Here is a 27861-nt window from a genome sequence, read left to right as displayed (position 1 = left end):
AATATCAGAAAGGCTGTACATGGGCCTGGGATAACAATGCGGCATGAACTGAGGACTATGGTTCATTGAACCCTCCACACCTGAAGGACACAAATATGGGGTGGGGTGAGGGCCATAATTCTGGTTAGCTCAACGGGGTTTTCAGGTAATTGGAGAACCCAGCCGGGGAAAGAGATTTTGGTGCCAGCCCCACGATGTCAGGCTGGCAAGGCAAGTCCGCTGGACACGGTTCACCATGGCCTGCCTCCGGGGTCACTGCTGTTCCCAGATGCCTCATCCTCCTCCATCCCAGCTCCTGGGGCCCCAGCTCCCGGGCAGAGGCCAGGACGCATGGCTCTCATCGGTCGGACTGGGTTACGTGCCCATGACTGCGCGGCCGCAGAGGTTATCTGGCCTTCTCAGCCTCTGCTAAGGCAGGAACTGCTTCCCTCGGAAATCAAGGCCAAAAGAGTTTCCTAAAGTAAAAGACCAAGGTCTACCACATTCCTTTCATCGAATTTCATGGTTTGTACAGCTCAGACCTGCTGCGGCGCCCCCCTCCAGAAAAAAACTGTGAAGTGCAAAGGAGAAGAGCTCTTGGCTCGGATGCCTTTCAGGTTCTCTAACAAGTGTTCTCTGCATGTGATCTGGAAACTAAGCCAACGAAGTCTCCCATCCCATGATATCTGAGGATTACAGGCAACAAAAGCACGAACATTCCAGCTACGGTGAGGCCTGTCGATTCAGAGAGCAATGACACGTGTCATATGTGTGAAATGTCACCATTCACTAGCGGGAGTTCCCATGCAAACCGGAAACTGAGTGGGGCTGTGTCAGTTTCCACCTCAGAGCGAAGTACCACACGTCCCAGCTCACTGTGACTCCATTTCCCTACCACTTTCCAGAAGACAGTGCCATAGCAAAAAAATAAAGGTGCTATCCCAATAGATCCTCAGCAACCGGAGCTGAAAGGAAAGACCTCAACCCCAATCCTTCACTACAGCAGGCTGGAGCCTGTGGAACCATTGTAAACGAGCATCTAGGTCAGACCCTTACTGATCTGTCTTTCCAATTTCACACACTTACACTTATATTGGCTCTCATAAAAGATCCAGCTATTTTGAACTGCTCTTTTCAACAAACTTGAACAAGTGTATGCAGTTTAAAAAAGAATGCTGCAAACTACTTTCAACGTCTCATTTCAATACCCAGTGGCCTAATTCCGCTAAGAGGGCAGCATGGGAAATGCACAGCAATGACTTCCAGTTAATGCCAAAAGGCTGAGTGAGGGCCAAGGCCTCTCTCATTTTAGCAGCTACTAGAAGGTTCCTGGCAGAAATCTCCCAGCCCAGAACCATGGTCTTCCCTCTCCTTCCACCAGTGACCGGAAATGTACCTGTGCAAAATGCTATCCTGAGCTTCCGAAAATACCTAGTGAGCATATCTGTGCCCCCACTGCTTGGTCCCTCAGCTCTGTTTCAACACCTCCTGGGACAAAGAAAATCCCTTCAGCCATTCTTCAAATGTCACCACTGAAGTCACCTTCAACTGGATAGGCTCCATCCTGCACAAAACTGCAGCCTTGGGAGTAGACACAACCCTCCAGCTAAAATGAATGTTCCAGGGACATGGGTTTCCCCCTTCCTCACTGAGGACGAGCACACCAATAACCAAACCTGGTCGTGGATCAACCTTGGCCACTATCATTTTTGAGGCCAATGCTGAGCTTAATCACAACTTACGTACCAAACTTTGACCACACTCCTTTTACGGGAGGCAGTAGGCATGGTGGTTTAACAGCAGTTTCTAGAATGGCCTGGAGGTGAACATCAGTCCTGCTGCTAACTGACCAAGGGGCCCAAAGCAAGTTAACTTCTTTGGGCTTCTATTTCAACTGCACAATGATGATAATAAGAGTTGCTCCTTAGGGGCGCCTGGGTGGCTCAGTCGTTAAGTGTCTGCCTTCGGCTCAGGTCATGATCCCAGGGTCCTGGGATCGAGCCCCACATCAGGCTTCCTTTATATGTTTTTTTAAAATAGTAACTTCATGGGCGCCTGGGTGGCTCAGTTGGTTAAGCGACTGCCTTCAGCTCAGGTCATGATCCTGGAGTCCCTGGATCGAGTCCCACATCGGGCTCCCTGCTCGGCAGGGAGTCTGCTTCTCCCTCTGACCCTCCCCCCTCTCATGTGCTGTCTCTCTCATTCTCTCTCTCTCAAATAAATGAATAAAATCTTTAAAAAAAATAAAAAATAAAAAATAAAATAAAATAGTAACTTCATTTACCAACCACCCTTCCCCATCCAAAAAAAAAAAAAAAAAAAATGCTTCTCTAGTTGCTTCTTTCTGATAGCTACTACCTCCAACTTCAGGGACCTAATTTACCTGGATGAACACCAGAAGACTGTTCTGAGGCTCTCTCAGTCTGGGAGGGAGGATGGGCCAGAGTCTAAAGACTAATGGAGGGGTGCCTGGGTGGCTCGGTCGGTTAAGTGGCTGCTTTCGGCTCAGGTCATGATCTCAGGGTCCTGGGATCAAGCCCCACATCTGACAGCTCCCTGCTCAGCGGAGAGCCTGCTTCTCCCTCTCCATCTGCCTGCCACTCTGCCTACTTGTGCTCTCTCTCTATCTCTGTCAAATAAACAAATAAAATCTTTAAAAAAAATAAAGACCAGTGAAGAGGCCAGCTGCCAAAGGGCTGGGAGTTGTGCCAAAGGGCACATGGATCTGACCGACAGAGCAGCAAAGATAGGCAGGGAGCTGGGAGGCCCATTGTGGTCCACTGTCCCAGGAGTTCTGGCCACACCCACTTTGGGCTGACTCCTGGAGGTAATGACAGCCCAGGAGGATGGGACGGGGCTTGCGGTTTGGTTGGGACTGCAGGCAGACTGTAGGAATCAGAATTCTAAGTTAATCTAGTAATCAGAATAAAGGAGAAGCTATGCCTCTAGAATGGCTATTGATACTGAAGACTGGGGCAGCTTTGGGCACAGAAAGTGCCATCTTCCTGGAAGCAGCCTATCCCCGGTGTGACTGGTGACAAGCAGCGCAGGACCCCTCTATAGCGTAGGGGTCATCATTTCATCCACCAGAGCATGTGCCCTACAGTCTACACATGACGTGCATCGGAAGCCTGGTGCCACGATGACTCCAGCACCATTCACTATTTGAGGGAGATGAAGAATGATCAAGGACAATTTTAAGTGGACTGCATTACATGTTAAGCTCAATTTATCCCCAACCCTTAGACTCATAATTCCCACTGACATAGCAATTTCTGGACTAACTCCAATGGAAGGGATCCTGCTCACACTGAAGTGGAAAAAAATAAAGATTTACAGCATGGAAAATACCCAAGTGCTGTAGATGGTGGAAAGTGCAGCTCATCACTCCACTTGCTTATTTTTCTACCACCGATCCAAACACATGAGCCACCACACTTCAGAGCCAAGCCCACCCCAGCTAAGACTCAGCTCCCAACAGCACTCTTTCCATTTAACTACCCTAAATTTGTCACTCATTGAAGTATCTTCCAGTAACCACCAAATTAATTCAATATATGCAGTGTTCCAAATTTCTATTCTCAGTGAGATGCGCATTGTCATAGACAATCAAAACTCACCATACACTCAGCACCTAGCAAAACTCTTACATGTTAATAGTGGCTAATAGTGTTAATAGGGGCGTCATAAATATCTGTTGAATGAGCAAATCTATTAACTAGTTCCAACTTGCAGCCCTGGATGTTCAAGGCACCTTGTGCCATTCAGCTACCATAAACTGATTCCTTTATACTATTTCTAAGTTTTCCTGAATATGATTAATTCAGAAATCAATGGATTTTTTTAATAGAACAATATGGAATATAGAAATAGACCCACATACACATAGGGGTTTTGTTTATGATACAAATAGCATATCAGATCAGTAAATAAAGATGAATTAATCAATAAAGTGAGACATTTGAAATAAGAAAAAAATTAAAAAACCTAAATCCCAACCTAGCTTTTTGTACAAAATAAATTCTATTTGATCAAAAAAGTTTAATTTTAAAAAAAACACTATAGAAGTAGTAGAGCAAAATAAAAATATAGGTAACAATTTTTATAATATTACAGTGTGGAAGAACTTTCTAAGCAAGACATAAAACACCAAAACCACAAAAGAAAAGACTGCCACAATTGGCTAAATAAAGGTTTTTAAATATTTGGTATGATTTTTAAAATACAGTAAACAAAGTAAAATAGAAACCAACAAACTGAGGGAAAATATGTGCAATATAAATGACAAAGGGTTTGGTTTCTTAATATGCAAAGAGTTCTCGCAAATCAATAAGAAAAACCCAATTAAAAATGGATAAATGATATGACTTGGTAAGTAACAGAAAAAAATAGTCAATAAACATATGAAAAGATATTCATTATTTAAGAAGTGCAAATAAGAACAGGTTACCATTTTTAACCTATAATATTAGCAGAGATACAAAATCTTGATGATATTCATTGTTAGTAAAGGTGTGGAAAATCATACTCTAAATACTTAAAAGGAAGGTAAATTAGTACAATATTTTGGAGATTACTTTTACAATATCTTTTTAAAGATATAAACTTCATATATCTCTGACCCAAAACTCTATTTCTGGGAATTATCCTACAGATATATTTTACACACATACATTAAAATTTGGATACAAAGATTTTATTGCCAACTATTTGTAAAAACCAAAATTGGAACTATCCAAATATCTGTCATTAGGGCACCAATTAAGTAAATCATGGTATATTGTTGTGAGAGAATTCTATGTGACTCTTAAAATAAATGACATAGATCAATACATACTGACAAGAAAAGATAGTCAAGGTTTACCTCTAGGTGAAAGAAGCAGGAAAAGAACACTTGCATATGCACAACCATATCTAGAAAACTAAATAAGAAACGTAAGACATTACCAGAGGAAGGTGGTCTTTGCACTTTTCATTTTGGAAGCTTTCTGTACCATTTGTATTCTTTTTGTTTTTTTAAGACTTTATTTATTTATTAGAGAGAAAGACAGCACAAGCAGGGGGAGTGGCAGGCAGAGGGAGAAGCAGGCTTCTCACTGGGCAAGGAGGAGCCCGATACAGAACTTGATCCCAGGACCCTGGGATTGTGACCTGAGCCAAAGGCAGACACTGAGCTGAGCCACCCAGGGGTCCCTGTACCATTTGTATTCTTTACAAGTATGTATTAAGTCTAGTCATTAAAAAAGAACTGCAAGGAAGGGGCGCCTGGGTGGCTCAGCTGGTTAAGCATGTGACTCTTGATTTTGGCTCAGGTCATGATCTCAGGGTTGTGAGATCGAGCCCCGCATTGGGCTCCACACTGAGCATAGAGCCTGCCTAAGATTCTCTCTCTCCCTCTCCCTTTGTCCCTCCCCCACCACTCGCGCACGTGCCTTCTCTCTCTCTAAAAAAAAAGAACAACAACAACAACTTTAAGGAAGAAGGGTCTTAACAAAGCTTTTCTTCATAGAAAGGTTTTCTTCATTAAAAATAGGCACAGTATTTTTAATACTTGACGGAATTGCTTTCAAACACCCTTGAACACTTTAAAAAGGCTTATTTATCTACAACTAATAATGTTTCCCATTTAACGAATTGATTAAAATAGGCTTCCATTGCTTTCCAACCTCCTTCATATCCCAGCAAACACGGAAAATGATATTATTTCTTAGCACTGGACACATAGACACAAGTGGCTGCAGCCTGCTCAGCGCCCTCTGCCAAGGCCAGCCTTCTAGTCCCTGCACCCGTGACACGACGGCAGCCCCCGCCCACCAGCTGGGAGGCTCCTGCTCTAGGAGCTTCTATTAAACAACACCACTTTGGTATAATTACTTTGAAATAATGAAGATCCTTCCGTAAGTATGTTATAATTTAAAAACAAGCGAAATCGGGTGCCTGGGTGACTCAGTCAGTTAAGTGCCTGCCTTCGGCTCAGGTCATGATCCCAGAGTCCTGGGATCGAGCCCCACATCAAGTCCCTGCTCAGTGGGGAGTCTGCTTCTCCTTCTCCCTCTGCCCCTTCCCCCCACTTGCTCTCTCTCTGAAATAAATAAAATCTTTTAAAAATTAAAAAATAAATAAATAAATAAAATAAAAACAAGCGAAAATATAGTTGACCTTTGAACAACACAGGTTTGAACTGCGTGGGTCCATTCACACACAGATTTTCTTCAATGAATACGCTCTAGTACTGTAAATATATTTTCTTTATAATTTTCTTAATATTTTCTTTTCTCTGATGTTAGAGAAAACTTAATTATTACTGTAATAATACATTATATAATATATATAAAATAGGTGTTAATCGACTTTGTATAATCGGTAAGGTTTCTGGTCAACAGTAGGCTCTCTGTAGTTAAGTTTCAGGAGGGGTCAACGTGAATTTTCAACTGTGTTATACATGAATTTTCAACTGTGCAGGGGGTCAGTGCTCCTAATCCCCACATTGTTCAAGGGTCCCCTGTAATAGTATGGTGTTAGAAGTCAGAAGAATAGGTTAGTTTTCTTTCTTTTTTGCTTTTCTTTTTTCTTTCCTTTTTGAAGGCTAATGTCAGGAAGGAGGAACAGGATGGGCTTCGGAGGGACTGGTCACTGTTTCTGGATCTGCATGTTTGTGATTATATAGGTCTACTCATTTTGTGAAAATCCATTTTGCACCACATTTAAGATCTGTGTAGTTTTTTATATGAATATTATACTTCAGTATAAAAATTTAAAGAGTATGTTATAAATTTGGTCAAGTTAGTAAAAATAATGAAGTTCTACAATATAGAGTAAATCAAAAGTTATTACTTAGCACTTATATCTTACACATCCCATAGCAGAGAAGATTAAAGAAAACTTCTAAATTGGAATCCTCTTGTAGAAACAATCTATTCAAACTCCCCTAAGCCTTTTGAGGTTATTAGGATGTAAAATGGTTCATGGTGAAAGAGTAAGAGAATTTTCTGACTATGATTTCCTAGGCAGGATTCCCTGTGAGAAGTTACGTGAGTTAGTTAAGTGGCAAAGACAGAAAAGGTCCTCCAGTCTCCCTGCCCAGAGGCTTGTCCACGCTCCGCTGTGCTGCCTGGCAGAAGGCGGGCAGAGTTGTGATGACGGTTGTACACGCAGACCTAGAAACTTCGAACATCGAACAGGCCCCACCCATCTAGCAGGCTGGCCTTGTGACGGACTGATCACAATTTGCAAACTGACATTCCCGACATACTGCTTAACAGGCATCCAATGAGAGAATAAAGGAATAAAAGGACCAAAGCAAGAACGCTGCTTCCTGGACATGTGAGCCGGGAAATGGGGAACAGAAAGCCTGGGCTCCAGGCGCTCCCCTCATACACAGGCTGTGGGCCTGGAGCAAAGCCAACACCCCAGCGTCAGTGCCTCACATCTGCACATCAGGGACAGGCAGCGTACCCCGTACGTGGGCCGCACACTGCAACCATGCAGAGTGCTGTTGCTTTGCTTGTCATTGTCATCGTGCATCAGAGCAGCTGGGGACGGGTTAGGACCTCCCTACTGTCATCAGGATCCAGATACTGCACTGTGTAGTATCACAACGTAATACATTCCCAGAAGTGAGGATCAGTCATCTTACCTCCCAAAACACCTGGCCAGGACCCTGACATTGTGGGGATTTGCCTCCTTTTCTTCCATGGATGTACTTCAAACCTGGTTCAGTGATTATTACTTTTTAAACACAGAGCCTTTTATTTTTTTAATAATCCCATTCTATCGAACCATTACGGCATGCTGGCTGTGAACAAGTGATCTGTGACTAAAAACGATCAAGGTTTGCAGCACGGCGACATAGTTAAGTGCATCGGGTCCTGGAGTCACACCAAGCTAGTTCTAATCCACGAAGCCTCACTTCTCAGCATGAGTGTTTGTGCATGTCCCTAACCCCTGAGCTTCAGTCTCCTCATCAGCAAGGTGGGGACAATAACAGAACTCACCCTGACAAGTCCCATAATGCCATAATGTATGCAAAGCACTTACTCAGTTGGGGGAGATTAAAGACCACCACAGATTCTTGGCATTCCTCCCATTAAGAGGTGGAGCATAGATCTCCTCCCTCTGCTTCTGGGCGGGCCTTAGTGACTTGCTCCATCAATTACACATGGCAGAAATGACATTCTGGGCTCTAGGAGGCTAGGTCACAAGAAGCTTCTGCCCGAAGCTCATGGAACATTCACTCTGGAAACAGCCAGCCCCCAGGTGACAAGTCTGCCTCCCCTGAGACTCCAGGCTATGAAGAAGCCCAAGCTAACCGCGGGGAGAGGCCACGTGGAGAGAGACACCTGGTGAGCCCCAGCTGGTCCAGCCACCCCAGGGGAGGCCCCAGACATGTGAGCGATGCAGCCTGCGGATGGCTCCAGCCCCAGCCAGCATTGGCCTGAATCGGCAAGGAAACCCAGGCGGAGCTACCCTCTGAGCCCAGCCAAACCACAGAACTGGGAGAAAAAATAATGCCTTGTTCTTTTAAGCTACTCAGTGTGGGGTGGCTTGTTACACAGCAATGGATAACTGAAACCCTCAGATGGTGCCTGGCACATGAGTTAGACTCAGCACATGTCCGCTATTAGGATTACGGAGATACTCGCGCACTAGCCTGATTTCCAACTCATCTATATATCGACATCCTTCTTAATCAAAGGCATTCTGCAGTGCTTTCTTGATTGGGGAAGAACAGAGTACATTTTAGTTTCGGTGCCAGGACTGTGCACCAATCTTTCTCAACTATTACTGAACCCGCTGGGATTAGGGGTAAGGGCAATTATAAACCATTATAGTGCTAGTAAGGAAGAAGCCAAGGACATATGAAGACACAGGCAGAGTGTTTGTAACTACGCTGCTCAAAAACAAGAACAAGGATGTGCACATCTGGTTAGCGGTGACACAACTGTGGTAATTCACAAGTCAGAAGCACGGGGCTGACGGAAGGGAAATGTGCAATAACACAATTCACATTAACAGCAGCAACATACTCAAATCAGTAAATCATACAACCAAAATTTTAACAACAATATTTTTAAAATATTTCTATTTTTATTGTGCAATAGTACATATTAGGTTATGTTACTAAGATTAACCTACAAGTAGAGGTCTACAAACAATACTACTCGTCTGTTTAAATAAGGATCTTTCTTTTAAAAATCGATAGACCAAAAAAAATCTATAGACCATATTTATTACTAGTTCCTTTTAAACTGAATTATTCTGGAAGATCTTTAAATGACTGACTTCATGATTCTCAAGCTTATATGAATAATGCTTTTATGAGAAGAACATTCTTTAAAAAGCCTAATGCATTATTTGGCCACATACACAACAGAATCCAGGTATCCCTATGGGAGGGTCTAGGATTTTCAAGACTGTCCATGAGCTGCATCACACCAGAAAAAAGCAACACTGCACGGTTGAGGCCTACTCCTCTGGGAATAGCATCCTGGGCCAGCACATGGCATAGCTAAGAACATACCTCCACATTGCAGCAGACCCTGATTCCTGGAATGCAGCCTCCTTGCCCACAGTCCTGCCAACATCGGACACTTCATGAGGGACAACAGCTCCATTAACCCAGGGCCAACCTTAAAGGTTAGAGCAGTGTTTCTCAGGCTCTTTTAAGACTCCATAGGCTTTTTTAAGGGGAAAAACAATCCCATGGATCCCAACGAAGACATTAATGATAGTGTAAATAAATGCAAATAATAAAAGTACACACAAACTACTAATGCTATTCTGAAACTAGAAAATAAAGATAAATGTATTAATTAAATACAAATTAAACTATAAAACCGACAACATTCAGATGAATATCAGTCTATTGTGATGGATACTGTTGCTCTGCTGAACTGAAATAGCTCAGGGCTGGGGAGCACTCTGAGGTCAGCATACTGTCACCATGTGACGGTATGGTTCCCTCCTACTCCATACATGATCTGTCAGCAAAGTATTCACTTCTACCTTCAAACAGCCAGAGTGGGACTCCACTCACAGCCTAGGCCGCTACCCTCTGGTGGAAATCACCGTGACCTGGCCTTCCACCAGCTCCCCTGCCGGTGGTCTACCCTCTATGCAGCTGCTGGAGCCATCTGCAGAAAAGGGAGGTCAGACCATTGCTACTGCTCTGCACAAAACCTCCAACAGCCCCGATGCCCAGGAAATGCTGCAGTTCCCACGTTGCCCTACCCACAAGACCCAAAAGACTCGGGTCCCAAGCCTCCAACTGTTCCCTTCCCAATGGTCACTCTGCTCTGGCCACACTGGCCTGCCCACTGGAGCTCAAACTCACCAGGCATGCCTCTCCCATTCCAGCCTTGGGTCCCCTCTGCCAACTTAGGAATATTGCCTCTGTGTCTTTACTCAAAGGCCTTCTCAGTGAGGCCTTCCTCAAGCCCCTACTTAACCACCCCCCAGGCAGCACTTCCAGGGCCCCCCTCCCGACCCTCAGCCCTCCCCCTGCCCCCACCTGCTTTTTCTCCACCACAGGTGTCACCAGTACTAGGTATTTATGAGCAGTGGTCACTCCTGCTGGAATGTCGGCTCCACAAGGTCAGGACTGTGGGTCCGATTTGTTACCCGCTCTATGCCCAAGCCCTGGCACAGTGCCTGGTAAATATCCGTGATGTGTCACAGGATCACTGGGTCTTCACGTGGCTCCATGCATTATTTTTGTCCTAACTCTGCCTGGGCTCTTGTCTCTGAGCCAGTTTTTGTGAGCACTGAAGTTGACACAGTTTTGTCACACGGTGATCACCCTGAAGATCCAGGATATAATCTTATTTATTTTTTAAAAACAGCATCGAAAAAGAACAGGCACAGAAAGCTATAGACCCCACGGAGCAGAATGACAGACCCACAACTTTCCAAAACCCCATTTGGAGAGAGACTAGCTTTGAGAGTGGTGGGGAAGCCAGAGCTGTTGCTACGGCCAAGGTCGCAATGAGACCAAACAATGACGTGCGCAGATAAGAACACAGCATCCTGATAAGCCCCTCGAGTGTGTGTCCCGCTGAGGACATACCTGGCCCCTCATGGCCCAAAGGCATAACCTTCACGTTTCAAGGACCTCTCACTGTCTGACCCAAATTACTTTCCAATTTTATTATCAAATTATCCGTCATTGCCAGTAACAACCAAAGGGATCTCTACCCGTCAAACATCTCCTTGGCCCTGCAGCAAATTTTTATAGGTTTTAAATTACTGACACAAGCAATGCATGCTCATTAAATAAACCAAGGAAGAGAAAGAGTAAGTTGTTTTAAAGTGCAAATTAGGTCCTGCCCCACGGGGATCACCACTTCCACAAATGAGTCTTTTTAGAACCTTTTCCTGTCGATGAACGCGTGCCGTGACCAGAGCCTCTCCCACTCACTCCCTCCACACTCCCCTCCTCGGCACTGGGCCTACACCGCTCAGCAGCAGGCACCCACACGCCCTCCCTGGCCTCTCCCAAACTCCCCAGCCCTTCCTCGGGAACATGGGGCAATGAAGCATCATGTGACATCCCACAGGGTCGCCTGGGGTTGATTCCTATGTGTGCCCCATCACACCAAGTACACTGCTGGACCATAAACCTCAAGGACCTTGTCCCCCCCTCTCTGGGAAACTGTCCTATGTGCCTATAGCCTAGCAGCCACGTAGCACATCTCCAGTGAGTAGCTCTACTCCTCTCTCAAGGCACACGGCCCTCAGTTAAACCCTCATTCACTTTATACAGACCCTCGTTTGCCTGCGTTACTCTCCAAAGGGTAAGCCTGGCTGGGTTTTCTGGTCTACACTGGCAGCAGGGGGGAAGGTCACCAGGCTCAGCTCAGCACACACTCCCCCACTCAGCAGTTGGGGAGCAAGTGAAGAGCAGGCTAGAAACATTCCCTCTAAGAGCTAAGCCCTGGATGCCTCTTTCAAGAAGGACAGTCTGATGATTCATCGATGAGAGGTGGGGAGAATAAGAATACAAATTAAAAGGATGGAAGAAAATGATCCTGCGGGGCAGGAAAGAACAGAGACAACAAAAAAAAACATAGAGCAGGACAGTGAACTTGATGTTGACCAGAAAATTAAGAGCGGTCATCTTAAACGTAACACTGAAAACAGGGAAAGAAGAGAAGCTACAAGAAGGGGAACCAGGGGGTTAAGGGAGGCAGGTAGGCTGATTTCTTCATACCTGCAGGATTTCCAGTTAACAAGAGGAAACAAGACTGTGGCAAGTTTGTACAATTTTATGTCATTCTAAAGAAACAAGGCTAAAGGCATTGTCCCAGATCCCTCGTCTTTGTGGTCTCAAACGAAAATCAGCATTTATCATTTCACTACTCAGTCATTATGAGTCAGTCACTCATAGATTCAAAATTTAATTAAAATGAGCATGTATTACTTTATAATAAAGAAAATAGTCTCAGAAGATTATTATGAAAAAGTTTAGAAAATATTTTAGCTCCTGAAATGAAAGGTAAGTCCATGAAGTCTGGAGTATTGATGCTATGCTTTTTTCTTCTTAAAAGAAAGAAAAAAAGACTTTCTTAATTAAGCTCGCCATAAGTGTAAATGCCATGGCCAATAGTTAGACCAGAAAAAACAAAAAAACAAAAAACACAGGAACACTGCTCTTTCCCTTTGCCAGCAAAGGTCAAGTGGGCAACTTTTATATGAAACTCTTCATGCACATGCGCACGTGTTGCATGCTCACTCCTCACTCTTTCTCTCTCCCTCTCTCTCTCTCATTCTTCCCCCCAGCCCTCCTCCCCTTCTCTTGTCTTCCTTTCTCTCCTCCAACTCCCTCTCCCTCTCTCTCCCCTTTCAAGGATGTCTCTGACAGAGGCACCTTTTAGGACTATACCAGCAGATCCTAGTTAGAATACTGACTCCAAGAGAGCAAAAAGGAAGTGATACTGGATAATGCAGGTATCTTTTTCTTCTAGAAAAACAAATACCGTTGACAAAAAGGGATCCAGCTCTCTGCTACTTTGTTCGAAGTAGAGAAAATAGGAGGGAAATGATTTCCCCTTGGTTCTGCTTGCTCTCCCACAGGTCCCCCAGGTGCCTTTGGGGGAACTGAAAGCAGCCTGGGGCTACCTTTTGGGCTAAATCTTGAGCAAGCAGAAGCCAATTTCATGACCTCCAGAGAAGTCAGAGCAGGTCTGAAGCCGTAGGAGCAAGGAAATACATCAGAAAAAGATTCACCGAAACAGAAGATTCCACAGTGAGAAGCCCATTCAGTGACCCCGATGTTAAATCCCCCTTTTCTTTTCCTTATTTCTGCTGACAAAGTGAGGAACAAGAAAGACAACTCTGGTTCCTCAGGAGCTACGCGACTCTCAGCAGCTCAGTGGTCAGACCATGCAACCGAAGCTGCAGAACCAAAGTCAACCCCTGGGTAAAGCAGAGGCCCCATCTGGTCTCCGCCGGAGACTGAGCACTCTCACCCACCAACCTACCTACCTGCTCCCCCTCTCCCAGAGCTCCTGTGCCCCTCCCCCAGCTCTGGGCCAGGTTTGTTTTTCCATATAGCACTGGCCACCTTCTAACCAGCCATAGAATCTGTTTTCCCACCTTTCTGCTAAAATGTAGTAAGCTCCACAAAGTACATGAGCACATAAAAAATAAGGCCATTCAACACCTTGAGAAGGTGTCTTCTCACCAAAATGCATAACCCAGAAGAAGCAATGAGGTTGCAATCAGACAAATCGAGATCTTGGGACTTTCTGCAAGACAAGTGGTCTGAATTCATGGCAGACAAAAGGAGGGGAACTGTTTAAATGGCAGACATGACAAGCAAATGTAGTACATGCTCTCTTACTGTGGATTTTTAAACAGCTATAAAGGACATTTGGGGACAACTGGAAAATCTAAATATGAACTATATGCTCGATACCATTATATCTGTGTTCAATTCTGGGGGTATTACAGGTGTGCAGGAGAATGTCCTTTCTCCTAAAAGATACATACTTAAGTATTTAAAATGAACATGTTAGAGGGACGCCTGGGTGGCTCAGTGGTTAAGCGTCTGCCTTCGGCTCGGGTCATGATCCCAGGGTCCTGGGATCGAGTCCCACATCAGGCTCCCTCCTCGGGGGGGAAGCCTGCTTCTCCCTCTCCCACTCCAGCTGCTTCTGTTCCTGCTCTCGCTATCTCTGTCTCTGTCAAATAAATAAATAAAATCTTTAAAAAAAATAAAAAATAAAAAAAATAAAAAAAAATAAAATAAAATGAACATGTTAGAATCTCAGACTTAGAAAGCAATTCTGATGATTGCTTGGCCCAAGTGGCATGATGTCTGCAATTGACTTTCCCTTGGTTCAGGAAAAAGAAATAGTATTATTTAACAAATTAAAGAAAGAGAGATAAAGCAAGACTAGCAAAATGTCATCCCCACTGAATCTAGGTGAGAGATCTACAGACATTCATTGCACTACTCTTTCAAATGTTTTGTGAGTTTGAGACTTTTCAACACAAAACAAGGGAAAAAGAAGTTCAAAATAAAAGACCCCATGCTAGGGAGATTGTGGGGTCAACAGGCCAGTGGTCAGCCTGGGAGCGGAAGGGCCGTGCTCCCTGTCTCCCACACCCTGCAGCCACCTCAGCCCTGCAGAAAATACCGTGAGATCCGGGGCCCCACCTGCTCCCCCCAGTGCCTTCGGTCCACACCCACATTTCTGTTCTTGTCAAAGCCCTGGGTGTCCTTTGAGGCACAGTTCAAATCCTTCCCTCTCGGAGAGACTTTCCCAGATTGTTCGTTCCCGGTCCCTCTGTGTTCAATTGAACTTCAGCACCTCCCACTATACCATGTGACACCTCCAGCATTCCCCCTCATCACCCTGGCCGGGAATGCTAGTTCTTGTGCACGCACCTGTCTTTCCTGCCCAACCAGGGACCTCTCCGCCACCAGCAGCGACCAGAGCCCCGCCTTCCCTGTTCTCTGTCTCTAGCACAGCTAGCCCAGCAGGTGCTCAAAACAGACCTGGTGCAAAAACTTTCTGTCCCTCACTTGTCCTCACATCTACTAAGATGGATGACAGTCAGTATTTGTCATCATCCTACTCTCTTACTTCTGCTGTGCATGGCTCTGTGGCAGGTGCTGTCACAGGAATCCAAGTGATGTCACTTAGTTCATTGCTGATGGGTCCCCGTCCCAGGAACAGCAGAGGACTTCAAAAGACAAGGATCATCGAAGTTGTCCTGTCTACCTGCAGCCACCCACAGCTCCTGGCATGAAAGGAGCACTGGATAAATGGTGAGTGGTTGAGTGAATGAATGCCTATTCATTTGCAAGCACATATTAGAAATTATAAAAACGAAGTTAAATGAAGGGCACCTGGGTGGCTCAGTCAGTTGAGCGGCTGAGCTGATGACTCTTGGTTTCAGCCCAGGTCAAGATCTCAGGGTGGTGGAATGGAGCCCTGCTAGTCGCTCTGCGCTCAGTAGGGCGACTGCTTGAGATTCTCTCTCTCCCTCTGCCCCTCCCCCCTCACGCTCACATGCACGCGCACGCTCTCTCTTTAAAATAAATAAATAAATCTTTAAAAAAAAAGATTAAAGTGTAATATTTGCATAGACATTCAAACACTAAAAGTAGTCTCACTTGTTGGACACAATTAAATTTGAAGACCTTTTCTAATTCATGAGTTCAAGATCTTTTCATGTCCTAGCATCTTAAAATGTGAAGTTTTCTATTTTCCAATGGCAACGGCCTTGGAGCAGTCCTGAAGGATACAACACACTCACGAGAACAGTGACACTGGGCCAGGGTAAGGGGTGGGGGCCACATGCCTGACAAGGGATGGGGAGGGGCCATGAGAAGTTTGAAAATGCTCCACAAGGGACTCTGACGCACACCCAGAGACGCACAGAGCTCTGGAAGCTGAGGGAGACGTGTGGCCATGCTGACCCTGAACAAAAGAGGAACAAAGAGACCCTGGGGGATTCCACCCGCCTGGCCTGGGTGCTCAGTGTTACCATGTGTTGTGCGCTCCTGGGAAGACATCCCACCATGTCATTTATATTTATTTTCAAGCCAAAACCACACTTTCCACAAAGGGTTCAATTTAATAGAGGAATCAAGTTTGGTAAGAAAGAAATTAAGTTGGGGTGCCTGGGTGGCTCAGTCAGTTAAGCGTCTGCCCATGGCTCAGGTCATGATCCAAGGGTCCTGGGATCGAGCCCCGCATCGGGCTCCCTGCTCAGCGGGGAGTCTGCTTCTCCCTCTGCCCCCCTGCCCCCTTGCTCATGCTCTCTCTCTCTCTCAAATAAATAAATAAATAAAATCTTTAAAAGGAAAAAAAGAAAGAAAGAAATTAGGTTTCTAGCCTGTCTGCACCCTCCCCCACCAGCCCCACCCATGCAAAGCTGGTTTTTCAATTGAACAATTGAAAATGAACATGTTAGAATCTCAGACTTGGAAAGCAATTCTGAGGATTGCCTGGCCCAATCCTCCCCATCCTACCCACTCCTTCCTTCCACAATGACCTTAACAGATTCATATAACCTTATGAACACTTCTGGTGGTGGGATGCTCACCATCACTCAAAGCAGTCCATCTGAGGTTCCACAGCTCTGATTGATCTGCTTACTGTGAGCAGAAATGTGTCCCACCCTTGGGTCCTGGAGCCTCTGGGGATCACACAGCCCCTTCCTGTGAAGGCCTTGCACACGTCTGAAGTCTCCACTGCCCAGATGTCACACCAAATCCCAGGTGTTTGCTCTGTGAAGAACCACCACCCAGATTCTAACAAAGGCCAGAAGGCTAGGCTTCCCTAAGCTCCTTACCAGAAGCAGGACACCCTTGGCTGTCTTTTAACCATGCCACTCAGCGGCTGAGGAAGTGACAGAAATGTCTAAACTGTCGTCAAGACAACCAAAGTCCAAATACAAATCTCTTTGGGATTCCATCCGGAAGCAGTTTTTAAGTGTACATACCCAGAGGAAATAATAAAATAAAAGAAAGCTCCTCTCCTCCCCCTCCTCTGCCCCTCCTCGGACTCCTCCTCTTCTCCCTTCTCTCCTTCCCTCTCTCTCTCTCCCCTTGCTTTTTGCCACATGGTGATGTGTGTTAAAAATGCATACTGGGAAGCTTCCCACCTTCGGGGGTTGGAACAGCTGCTGCCTCGATATTGTTTTTGTTAGTTTTTTGTTTTTTTTTTAACATACTCTGCTGTTTTTAAGGGGGTTGTTTTTAAGCTACATGTTTCATAATACTAGTTCAGGTTACAAAGTGGGACTCTTGGCACTTTATTGACAAGAACAAGACTCCTGGGTCCCAGGTGTCTAATAAGGACCCTTTCCCAGTGTGTGCCCCTTCAAACACCTCGTCCTGCATGGCTGGCTTCCAAAGGTGGCCTGCCTTATCCCAGGAAAGGGCATTCACAGAGGCCTAGGAAAAACATGAGAGGGCCCACCCATGAAAATAATGAGAGCCAAGAATTTATAACAGGTAGCCTAAATAAATCCAAAGCTCTGAAGTCCTTGGTTTTTCTAAGAGCACAAAGCATTCGGAGAATGCGCCACGGACTGCCGTGGATTCCATTTGGGAGCACTCACCAAAAGAAATAAGACAGACAAGCCGAACCTCAGAGTCCTGAAAGGCACAGGTCCGGGTAGAGAAGACATGCCTTCTGGCTTACTCTGGCTTCAACCTGTTGCAAATGACCCTCCTGTCGGGAACCTCCAACCGCGTAGAGGTTGCAGACTACAGCTAAGAGGGATACAAGTCTGCACTGCCCGTGCCTAAAACAACCTTGTGCCTCAAACGGGAAGTGTATCCTCACGTGTAACCAAGGAGCAATCAGGGCAAATAGCCAGGCACAAAAACACCAGCCCCTCACACTCCCCAGTGAGACAGCCAGACTTCAGTTAGGAGGTCGGCATTCTCGATCACCTTCTCAAAGGGGCCGGAAACAAAGTAATAGGAACAGAGGGCCTGGCTTGTAGGGTCTCAGTCATACTGAGACTTCAGGGAGATGTGGTGGTGGCTGAAAAACAGGAAGCTGAACGCTAGCCACACGCAAGACTTCATCCAGAAAAGATGGCCCTCCCAACACAGAGAACAAAGAAGCTCAGGACTCCTGATAAAATTTTAAGGGGACTTTCAGACGTGGCCTTGATCCCTTCTTGTAGTCACTGACCTACAAGGTTCTTTGTCAAATCAAGAGTGAACCCCAAGTGGTTAAAGTGGCTTTGACCTCCCCCAAATGCTATCTCACTCAGACAAGGCCCCCATATGGATGAGCCACTGAGAATACAGCCTATCACACACATCTTGCCCAGGACAGGCCCGGCCAAACCACAGGACTTAACAAATTTTACTCAGTGTGGGTGACAAGGTCATTGGCCCTCTGATCTAAACAAGAAAAAACCTGGAGCCACTCAAAAAAACAGAAGGCTGCAGATGTGGTATTACATGGATGAAGCGTCAAAGCCTCCAGCTGCCCAAAATACCTTCTTGTTCCGGCAGAGCTCTTTCCTGGTAAGCCAGTCTCCTACCAACAGGGCCCCTGCAAAGACCCAGCAGACAAGGGTGCGGCACCGTCTCCAGGAAGCCACTAAAAGAGTATGCTTCATTCTTAGAGATAAAAGAAAAGAAGTAAAGGGACTTCCTCCAGCTCTCTCATCTCCCAGGCTTGCTAATTGTCACCCAGGAATCACACATTAGCAGGAAATGGTACCACGCATCTTAGCAGATCATCTGGTATAATCCTCTGCCTTAAAAGGGAAGATGTTATGATGTCCATTTTATAGATGAGGCAACTGAAGTACTTGCCCAGAATTGCACAGCGAGTGATCCATGTCCTTGTAGAAGGATATAGAGACCCATCCCTGAACAGTGAAGATAATTCATGTTATGGGTAGGGCCTGAGGGAGAAAGCATGGGGGGGGGGGGCGAGAAGGCAAAACACTTCCTACTCCATTTACTCCCAAAGCCAATCCCCGTGCACACAACACACGTCAAAGTTGCTCTTGATTCCTTGGGACACAACATTCCTTCTAAGTCTCTGAAGGCCTTCCATGAGGCTGAAATGACCCCTCGCAAGGAAAACACGAGATGCCTGGAATTTATGTCGGGACTACGTTGGAGAGCCTGGCTGAGAGTGAAACCCACCCCTGCAACAGAGGAAGACCAGGACAGGATCCTTTGCAGATCCCAGCTGTGGCTGAGCAAGCCAGGAGGGCGGGCACACCGGGGAGTTTGTGCCCAGGCTAACAGCAAAGGGAGGGCCTTTGCCAGGTCTTCTGGAATTCTAGCCGAACCGGACGATCTAGTGTAAGTGACAGTTCTGGCAAAAGACAGTGACCGGAGACAGTCAAGAACATTGTCCAGCCAGAGGTTCCAAAAGAGCCTAGATGGAGCCTAGACACTTGGCTGGTCTGGTACAATTCAATCCTAACCTGGAATCATTTCGTTATAGGAGTCTCTACCTCCTTCCTGACAGCCAGTTAGCACTTCTTTTAAATAACAATGGGTCTCCCCCTTTGCTGCTCTTTTTGTAGGAAATAGTTTTCTTGGGAGACAGGATTTGCCAGGGGCAGTACCCTCGGCATCGATGCCAAAGGCTGCTGGAAACACGGCTTAAAACCAGCTCTTTCAAAAGAAGAAATTCTGGAATTTGATGTGGGCACCCAAAAGGAAATGACCCTTGATATTATCTGAGCTCTCGGCGGCGGGTTTCCAGAGACTGTCCTGCATCACCTGACAGGTCTGCCGAGGCGAGGGGCTGGGGTATTGGTTTCTATCTGTGTTTCTGGCTTCTTTCCCATTTCCTCAGACCGAGAAAGACCCACTTTGGGAGGGGAAGCGGTGATCCGGGAGACTTTCTCATCCTGCCTTCTTTCTCCGGGGCACGGAAGCTTCCGAGGCGCTAAGCTCTCCAATGCTTATCCCTTCGCCTTCCAGCCGGGGCATCCCCTTGCGTTTGCTCGCCTTTGGCTGGGCTTTCTTTCTCCCCCCGCCCCACCCCCACCCCCCAAAGTGAATAGACCCATTGCCTCCGGGAGGCAAAAAGGATCTGGAGCCTTGGCTGAGTAACCTGAAGTTTCCGCCGGAAGGAAATTATCAAAGGCGAAGGAGAAAGCCCTCGGAGGCCCGAGGGACCGCGGCGGCGCTGCGTGTCCTCGCGGAGGGTCCCGCGGCCCGGCCCGGCCCGGCCCGAGCGCGCCGCGAGGCCCCAGCGGATCCCGGCAGACGCGGCGGCGGGGTGAACGAGTGAGAAACTCCGGGGCAGGCTCGAACCCGACCGCCGCCGGGCTGGGAAGAGGGGGCGCACGGATAAGGGGGGCGCAGGGGACGGTGGGGCGGGGGGGGACACGCACGGACGTGGGTGTCCCCCGGCGGGTGGCGGCGCAGGACTCACCCCGAGAAGACACACTTTGAGCTCCCGTATCGCCATCATGTGCTCGGGGCCGGACCGGGCAGGGGCTCAGCATCCTCCGGGGCCGGGGCCGCGCCGCGCCCGCGCCCAGCCAGCGGCCTCCAGTCTCCGCCTTTCGCTCGCTGCAGCCGGCGGGCGGGACCGCCGCCGAGGCTATTTCTGGGCCGCCGGCCCCGCCGCGGTCGGTCACGTGGCCGCCGGCCGGCTCCTCCCGGGGCTTCGGGTCTAACCTCGAGGGCCCCCGGCTCCCAGGAACGCCCCCAGACGGCGTCAGCCACCCCGGGGCAGCCCCCGGGACCTGCGGCGTCACTGGCAGAGTGCCTCCTCCCTCAGACCTGCGCAGCGGCCGGACCCCGCTCTGCCGAGCCCCCGTCTGGCATCTGCCCCTCCAGCCCCGCCCGGCCGCAGTGCCCCGTGGAGTGTAAGGAGGACAGGATCTCCCCGTGGGGGGAGACCCCACGGATGGCTGCGTCCCCGAGGATTCCATTCCTCATCTCCAAGTGAATGCTGCCGGCTGAGGTCCTTTATCCGGGAGCACTTCGAAGTCTGCCTGCAGTCCCATCGTTACATGACACCCTAGGATCCCCGCAGAAATGAAGCCAAGACATAACTGTGAGGCTGAGAAGGAACAGTAAACTTTGCAACCCACCTTCTCCTGCAGTTCTAATGCGAGGGTTTCGACTAACTCCCGTGTAGTTCTTGAAAATGGTTCTAGAAGCAGGGGATCTATAACTCCCTCCAAAACAGATGTGTCCCTGTCTGAAAAAGGAAACATGCATTGTAGAGAGGAAGCTGCCTTGCTCAGTATAGAAAATGCTGTAATTTGCCTGGGCAGACACCCAACCCTCAAAAGGATAGCTAGAAATATGTCGCTCCCGGTGCAGACCATTGTTCCTTAACCAGCAAATAAAAAGAGGCTCTGGCTTGAGACAGTCAAGGAAGTTTGTGGGACCTGTCCTCTTTTCTCCATCCATAGCCCAGTGAACCTCATCCACTGAAATGACTTCACTTGTTGCTACTATAGACAAGTCAGCTTTTTGGACATATCCACCCGAATAATCCACTGGCATTTCAGATCAGAAATAACGTGTTTTTTCTTAAACTTCATCCCCAATCCCAAACTCTCAGGCCTCTCTCCTGACTTGCCAATTTTGGTCGATGACATTTCCATTCCCCCAGTGGACCACCCACTTTCAGTATCTGGCTTTGTTCCTGTTGAAGCCATGTTGAAGCAACCTAGCGCCCACGTAGTCCCATGCAGTGGGAGCTTCCGAATCAAGACCTCCAGGGAGAAAAATCCTAGATCTCTAGAATCAAGACAGGCCCCCAAATTGACAATTGGCAATTAAATTCCCCAGAGCAGCAGGGTCTTCTGCTGGCCAGGTACAGGCTTGTGGAGGGTTACTCGCACAAATCTGGACTACATGGTTCAAAAAGCAGCCACGGACAAGATGCGGGTCTTATTCAACGTGGAGATTATTGTATCAGCATCTGTCCTTGGTTTAGTATCCAAAGCAAGAACAGCCTTTTACGTGAGCAGTGAGAAAAGAGTTCTGCCCAAAATTACCCAGCCCTGGTCACAATACCTCCCTGTCCTCAGATTTGCTGAGCAGAGAGCAAGGGCAACACAGTTGCAGAGACAAAGCATGGTCTGTGGCCATGGGCTCCGTGACCAACGCCAGCAGCGGCCCTGCCCAACACCCCCACTGTCCCCGGCAGTATGGCTTGAGTCTCCATGTACTGTCACTTGCCTTTGGCCTTTCTTCTCGCTTTCCAAAAGCCGATCAGACCAGAATGGAAGGCTTTCCGTTTTCTCCGCCCTATGGAATGAGTGGGAATTTGTAAACTACAACAGGTCACCGAGGGCAGGACCATCCCCAGACAAAAATGAGCTGACAAAATTTCTCTTCCATTCCCTTACCCTTTTTCATGATTCTTCTCCTTCCGTGCTCTTCTCCACTAGCCTAGCTGTTTGGGATGCCTGTGCGGTTTCTAGGCTCTCCCAAAAAAATCCCTTATCTAGGTCTCCTTCCCCAGGTTCCCAGACTCACCCCAGTCTGTTTATCCTTCTCCCTACCCCCAGCTCCATTAAAAATCACCTCATTTGGGGCACCCGAGTGGCTCAGTTGGTTAAGCATCCAACTCTTGATTTCAGCTCAGGTCATGATCTCAGGTTTGAGAGATTGAGCCCTGCGTGGGGCTCCGTGCTGGGCCTGGAGTCTGCTTAAGATTCTCTCTCTCTCTCTCCCTCTCCCTCTGCCCCTCCCCCCTCCTCTCACTCCACCCCCACTCTAAAAAAAATCACCTCATTTGTGTCAAATTCTGGTCAGTCAGAGTGCTCTGCTTTACAGAGTAGCAGTCCTAGTCTGTCAACTGGGCCCCCTTCCTCAGCCAGGTCACCCTGGGAAACTTAAAACTGGCCTCATGAAAAACCTGGTCTACATGATCATCCCAAGGTGATGCATAAGGCTCTCGGCCAGGAAGGAGGGATGATCACTACTATGACACATATTTTGGGAATGACAAGATCCTGGGTAGCTCTCAACTTTTAAAGATATAATGTTCTCTATGAATGCTATTATTATACTCTTTGATTACTGTGCTAAGGGCCTGTCCTGACTCCTCTGGAATTTTCTGCATATGAAGAGGTTCTGATATAACTTAAGCAGGGATCAACATTCAATGATATATAACCGAGAACTTACGAAATAAAATAAAATAGAACATGCAAGATTTCTTAATGAGACCTTTGTAAAGTAAAAGGTCACTGTACTAATTCAGACTCCTGCCTTTCTGCTGCTTTAAAGTGTTCAATGACGGGGCTCCTGGGTGGCTCAGTCAGTTGAGTGGCTGCTTTTGGCTCAGGTCATGATCTCAGGGTCCTGGGATCGAGCCCTGCATCAGGCTCTCTGCTCAGTGGGGAGTCTGCTCCTCCCTCACACTCTCCCTCTGTGTTTTCTCTCTCTCTCTCTAATAAATAAATAAAATCTTTAAAAATAAATAAAGTCTTCAATGGCACCAAACAAGACAAAATCCAAGCTCTTCAGGACATCTTGGCAATACCCTGCCCAACCCAGCTTCTCTTCTGCCCACATGGTGAAACCCATCATCCTTCAGAGACCCGCTCAGATTTCACCTCCTTAGTCAAGTCTCCCCTCAGCTTCTACATACTTGCTTAGGCTTCTCTTAGCATCTACTCAACATAAATAAAGGAATTAACAACTAAATCCCCTTTACAAGTCAGGGTCCAAACAGATTGGCAGATGGAATTATCCATCTCTATGAAAGGTACCCATAGGTTATACCAAGGATCATCTCTGTTTTACTAGAGTTTAAAAATGACGAGTAATGTCTTAAAAAGAAAAGTGACTAGGAATGAATGGTTTTTTACCTCAGCTAGGACTTTTCTCTAGCAGGATCTTCGGCCTCTTATGCTATTCAAGCAAGACTACTTTTGTGGGTCTCCGGGTCACGCATGATACGGCCTTGGGATCCAGGGGCTATGCACAGAATGGATGCTTGAGCCTGGATACTCATCCTTGGACTGCATCTCAGAAGGTTCTGCATGTGATGTCTTTTCAAAGAAAAGAGGAATTCTCCAACAAGTATTTAGAGTAAGTCTACCAAGTGACTAGAAAGTGACTGGGAAAACCATCTCATTCTTTCTTTAAAAATCTAGCAAAAGCCAGTAAGAGCCATAAAACTGGTCATATTTTCGGATCCAGCAAATCCGTTTTTGGACAATCACGGAGAAATAAGCACAAATAGTGGACCAGTATAAAGCCTGCCTTTTCGGGCACAAACATGCATGAAAGACACAAAGAAATATGGGAGAGAACAGAAAAATCATCTCTGCCAAGATAAAGGGAGTGGAGCTGCATCCACGGCAACGTTGAAAGGATGAGACAACTGACATCCCTTCACCCTCAGGGATTAAGCAAGCAAACGACACGCTTCGCTAGGGTATGTTTAATGGTACACAGTGGTGTGTGTCGCCTAGGTGGTAAATGAAATGTGTATACTAGGTAGACTTACAGAGAAATTTGTAGTAGATCAGTTTCTGTGAGAATCACATGACACAAAGTTGGGTCTGCATGTTAAATAGGATAAGCCACACAAATGTGTTACAGCTCCCCAGACTGCAGGCTGATCTCAGCGGGCCAGGTGTGAGTCATCTGGTCTGCTCGAGGCCAGTTAAGGAAAAATTAAAATGTTTACAAACCTTGTTTTTAATAATTGTATCTTTCTTTTATGGAACTTTAGTGTCTGCAATATTGGTTAAATAGCCTTTTAATGTATCTCATTTTCTGAGACCTTCCTTCCTTCCCTCCTTCCTTTCTTCTTACCTTCCTTCTTTCCTTCCTTCCTTCCTTCCCTCCTTTCTTTCTTCCTTCCTTCCTTCTTTCTTTCCTTCCCTTTCTCCTTCCTTTCTTCCTTCCTTCCTTCCTTCCTTCCCTCCCTCCTTTCTTTCTTTCTTTCTTTCTTTCTTAAGTTTTGGATATTTTCTAACTAAGAGACATGCTGCTCTCTCTCATTTGTAATTCAGATCCCTTAAACACATTTTGAGAAGTGAAACTCCTGGACATACCAGTTAAGCCAGCGATTTGAGGGATTTTAGGAAAGCAGAAGTGAAAGGGCCTCACGATTCACCCACAGACTCAGAGAAGGAGAAAGCAGCCTAAAAGGGATTCTGAGTTGCTGGAGATGCCTGAGAACAGAAGGAGCCTCCATCATGGGGAGGAGAATGGTCCCCACGCACCTGGACTGGGGCAGCATGGTGAAGGGTGTGGTAGGTAAGTGGATACACATTCCTCTGTGAGTGACTCTTCTCCCTTAGCCACTCTGAATGTCTTCATCTTCACATAGAAAGGATGGTGGCATCTCTTAGAAGCTCAGGAACAGCAGCTGGAGAAGTTAATGAGCTGTCAGCTCTTCAGACAAATGGATGGAAGAGGGCCAAGGCCCATTTTCTTCATTGTCTCCATTACCACCTGAATGGAAGTACTCACAAATGTTCAAGAACAAGCAGATCACCCAAATTAAAACAAGGGAGGCCTCCGTTGGGCTCTCACAAAGGATTGGCGGTAAGTGGTAATTTTTAGATTTTCCTGACATACCTCCCTGGGTCTCCACACTGAGCACCTCCTCACCTAACTGGCCTCTTCATGGACACTCCTGCCCATCAGCCTCTAAAGTCTTTCCAATCCCTGGTTGAGCTGAAAGGGTTGAGTTAAAAGAAGATACAAGATATGTATTAACACCTCCCACAAAATATAAATGAATGGATTCAACGGGGAGACCACCTCCCAAAACCCATTGCTTATTTGTAAAATTGAGAAATGAAATTACAATGATGCAGCCCAAAGTCAACCCAATTCAGTTTCATTTCTTAGGCCATCAGTAGGTTGTCTTTTCCCACCGTTCATGTGAGTTTCACTGTCATTGCTTAGAGTAATGCTATGGAGCTTAGGATAAACTTTTTTCTTAAAAGAGATTGTGCGTGACTTTTTTTTTTTTTTGTACTTTAACATTATTTGTTATTAAACTAGAAAAACGATTTTAGATGTTGGAAACAACTCTCATATCTTCAGGAATTTCTGTTTTTAATTGTTGACATACCCATTCAGCAAATGGTAGATGCTGACTATGTGCTAGACACTGGGCGTGGAACCAAGTGAGACAAAGAACATCCGCTGGCATAGAGCCCACAATGGAAACAGGCAAACAAATAAACAGGCAACTCTCGTATGCTGTTAAATGTCTGAAGTTCAGTACTTCTGTTCTATTTTTCTTACTCTTCTGATTAAGAAAATGAGTATAATTTCCAGAGTCAGCAAACCTTGAATGCAATGAAACCCAGTCCCCAGGTAAGTGGAACAATGATCAAAATGGGTAGAGTTTGAACCAAGTCAATCAGTAGGGGTGTGTGCATGTGTGTGTGTGTGTGTGTATGACCAGCAAACCTGGATGACTGACTGACTGTCCCAGTTTGCATGGGACTATTCAAGTTTTAATACTGAAAGTCCTGCATCCTGGGAAACCCTCAGTCCCAGGTAAACTGTGCTGGTTGACCACCCTACTCCCTTCCCCAAGCCTGTAAAACTCTTTCTGGGTTGCTATTATCCTTAAAAAAGGAAGTGTTAACTTCCAACCAGCCTCACTTCCTTCCTCAGTTTTTCAGCTCTGAATATAGAAAGGATTCTAGATTAGAAAGCAACACCAACACTTTACACAGACCCATAAACATCTAAATTACCTCTAAGCTTTCACCATTTTACACTCTGTTCACATGGAAGACTTAAATACGCAAGTTATGACTTCAGCTAAATAACAGCTATTTCACTGAACGACATACTAGGTCTTTAAAAACAGGAACTAGGAAAAGATTGCTTAGTTTTCCAGGCCCCTGGTAAGGCCCCTTTCCCCCTTTCGGTGGTTTATAGTTTATTCTGTCTCTCATTTCTGATGCCCACTCCATACCTTCCCACACACACATCTCAAATGTATTCTTCTACTGAACTAAAACTTTCCTTCAGAACCAACCCATCATAGCTCTGGTAGGAGGGATTTTTAAGGCAAAAAATCCTTTCTTGGGTAAATATTCCGGGAAGTTGATCTTCCTCCAAACAATTATCCCTTAGCCCCCATGTGGGCGCCTGAGTTTCAAGCTATGGCACCTCTCTTGGTTCTGCCTTCAGCGGTTGTTCAGAAGCAGTGTGCCAAAGGCATCTGATGGTATGCTGTGGAGAGGCTGAGGTGGGAGGGCTCTGTCTCTATTTCACTTAAATGGAGAAAGGAAACTGCAGGTTTACTTTCAGAAATCACAAGGAGAAAGACTGATAGATTTGAACACATAGAAGTTAACTCCTTTATGCAGGAAATATTATAAACATTTTTTTAAACAGCAATCTAAAAGAATATTTGGCATAAATATGACTCAGTTAATGATCATAATATGGAAAGCATTAATATGTTAAGAAAGAAAGAAAGAGACTAAGACCCCATTAGAAAAAAACGAGCAGACACTAAGATTAGGTATGAGGCAAAGCTACTCCCTCTCACCACTCCTTTTCAACATCAAACTAGAAGTTCTTGCTAATGCAATATAACAAGAAAAGGAAATTAAAAATGTATACATATTTTAAAGGAAGACATAAAACTATCTTTGCTGTCAGATGACATTATTGTCTACATAGAAAATCTGGAAGAATTGATTAAAAAAAAGCAAACCTGAAACTAATAAGCAATTATACCAAGGTTGGAGGATACAAGCTTGATATATAAAAGTCAATCACTTTCTTATATACTAGCAATGAACAAGTGGAATTTGAAATTAAAAACACAATACCATTTACATTATCACCTGAAAAAATGAAATACTTAGATATAAATATAACAAAATAAGTATAAGATCTACCTGAAGAAAACTATAAAACTCTGATGAATGAAATCAAAGAACTAAATAAATGGAGAGATATTC

The 27861-nt window shown here is 46.0% G+C and overlaps 1 protein-coding gene across 2 annotated transcripts in view; it reads right to left on the bottom strand.

Annotated features, from left to right (window-relative positions):
- RAB31 (RAB31, member RAS oncogene family) overlaps window positions 1–20540 on the bottom strand; it is a 126123-nt gene extending 105583 nt beyond the window's left edge. The window contains exon 1 of one of the 2 annotated variants that reach the window (XM_036092479.2): window positions 20364–20540. In XM_036092479.2, the coding sequence (XP_035948372.1) occupies window positions 20364–20402 (39 nt within the window). In that variant the 5' untranslated portion in view covers window positions 20403–20540. Of the gene's footprint in view, window positions 1–16536; window positions 16556–20363 lie in introns of those variants that run through there. The other variant, XM_078060602.1, reaches the window with a different exon arrangement.
- Between the last annotated feature and the right edge of the window lie 7321 nt (window positions 20541–27861).

The sequence above is a fragment of the Halichoerus grypus genome, chromosome 13 (assembly GCF_964656455.1).
Source record: "Halichoerus grypus chromosome 13, mHalGry1.hap1.1, whole genome shotgun sequence".
Taxonomy (NCBI): domain Eukaryota; kingdom Metazoa; phylum Chordata; class Mammalia; order Carnivora; family Phocidae; genus Halichoerus; species Halichoerus grypus.
This window is presented reverse-complemented; position numbering and strand designations above follow the sequence as displayed.